At 30.2% G+C, this 2138-nt stretch overlaps 1 protein-coding gene across 1 annotated transcript in view; it reads right to left on the minus strand.

Annotated features, from left to right (window-relative positions):
• Positions 1–2138, minus strand: part of LOC106459653 (proteasomal ubiquitin receptor ADRM1-like) — a 20013-nt gene that overhangs the window by 13886 nt on the left and 3989 nt on the right. The window contains exon 2 of the mRNA XM_013919291.2: positions 286–402. Within this exon, the coding sequence (XP_013774745.1) occupies positions 286–402 (117 nt within the window). The remainder of the gene's footprint in view (positions 1–285; positions 403–2138) is intronic.

A 2138-nucleotide genomic window follows, 5' to 3' on the forward strand; every position in this document is an offset into this window, starting at 1 on the left:
AAATTAAAATCCAATATTTAACACATTTTTCAGAAAGTCCTATATATATATATATATATATATATAATCCAAGACAGTGATGCAGAAAATCATGACTGAAAAGTATGGTAGACCCCCTAGTTTTGTTTGTTTGTTTTTATTTAATAACCTTAATCTGTCTTTAAGAATATAATAAAAAGGTCTTTACATGCAATCAATATTTTTTTCTTTTTAACCACGTGTCTCAACAATGGCTTATAAAACTCTTAAGAACTAAGAATACAGCATACAACAAAAAAAGCATACCTGCATCCAGTAAAAATATTTTCGGCTAGATGACTTAAATTTCAAAACAAACACCCTTCCTGTATTACACTGTTGCACTTTCTTAAACTCCACATCATCTGGGAAAATTATTAGATCCTAATGAAAAAATAAAAATTCAGATTCTTTTATGTATCTAGATTCAAGCCATAAATACTACTTAATTATAATTCTATTACAGAAATGCTTATGATTCAGGAAAGGGTTGACATTTTTTAACTTCTTTAATAAAGATATCAATAATAATCATATTAGGAAATTTAAAACATTTTAACAAAATGAAAATGTTTTAAAAATTATCAACTGAACATTTTAAATTATTAGTATTTACAACAGTAATAGCATTTCTATCAATTTTGTGTAATGTAATTTTTTAAAGATTTTGAAGAATCTTGAACATCACAAAGGTAATTTATTAATGCTGTGTCCAAAAGATATTAACATATACCATATAATTTAAGGAAAACAAGGGACCTGTCCCATCCACTAAACCAAACTTTAAAATAGAATACTCAAAGCCAGCCCTTATCAAGCTTTCCCTTAAACTCCCTCAACCACATCTGACGACAATTCATTCCAAAGGCCAAACAGCCAATTAAAAAAATAAAACCTTAGCTGAAGATGACTCCTACCTTGAAAAAATATGTTTCCCTAGTTCTACCATTCTCACCATTAAGAATGTAAAAAGATGATGCATCAACACCATCAATTCCTCAACAATCTTAAACGTTTCAATTGCAGAAAACAATTTTAAGAGATCTTAACCTATCCTCATGTTACAATCTTTCCATTTTAAGTATCATCCTCATAGCCCTCCTCTGAACCTTTCCAACAATTCAATGTCCTTCCTAAGTTAAGGAGTCCAAGACTGAACACAATACTCCAAGTGTGACCTAACCAATTTCTTTATGATGAAATATTAATCTGTCAAGACATTTATTCAATATTTCTGTATATACAATATGAAATCCTATTTTTCCTGCCACTGGTAACAGTGCTGTTTGAATGTCTTAAGAGACTGATTAACCAGAACACCAAGATCCTTTTCTTCCATAACTGTTAAGGCTATTCCATGAAAATTATACTTATAAATGAAATTATGATATACCACATACATTACTTTACATTCATTAAATTAAAAGCCATCTTCAATTTATTTGCTCAATTCACCAAATAATCAAAATCCTTTTGTAAAGCAGTGACATCCTCCTCATAGCCAGCAGCATCCAGAACCTTAATATCATCAGTAAATTTAAATAATTTATTGACCATTCCAACAGTGGTGTATTTTCCATGTTACTGCATTTACCAGCAGTAAACAAGCCTTGGGAGAATTAAAAAAATGTTTTAGTCAATACAAAAAGTATTTGAATCTCATCTATTACTAGCACAAATACATAGTTACTGCAGTTTTGAAAAACCAGTGACACAAGATACAACCACCATTGACCACAGTGACTGTGCAAATACCAATTATATGTCATCTATGGTTATTGGTGGGGCAAAGACAGTTCAGCCTATCGGCATGCATTAAACACCTTGGAAGTATATCACTCATGATTGAGGTGCAAAGTAGGGTAAGTAAATGCTGGATGGCACAAATTTAGTATTATTTATTATTCTAAATGCTAATTTATCTTTGGTTAGACATTTTTCATGATGATTTTAGATATTCTTTTATATGTTTTAATTACTGTTATATAATTATATATAAGTGTGATAAACCAAAGTCACTGGCTAAGATACACCACTGCATTCCAATATCTATCTCATTAACATTATTCAAAACACAGAGCCCTGGGTACTCCACTTGTAACATTAATCCAGTTTTGACT

Source organism: Limulus polyphemus, unplaced genomic scaffold (genome assembly GCF_000517525.1).
Source record: "Limulus polyphemus unplaced genomic scaffold, Limulus_polyphemus-2.1.2 Scaffold643, whole genome shotgun sequence".
NCBI classification, from domain to species: domain Eukaryota; kingdom Metazoa; phylum Arthropoda; class Merostomata; order Xiphosura; family Limulidae; genus Limulus; species Limulus polyphemus.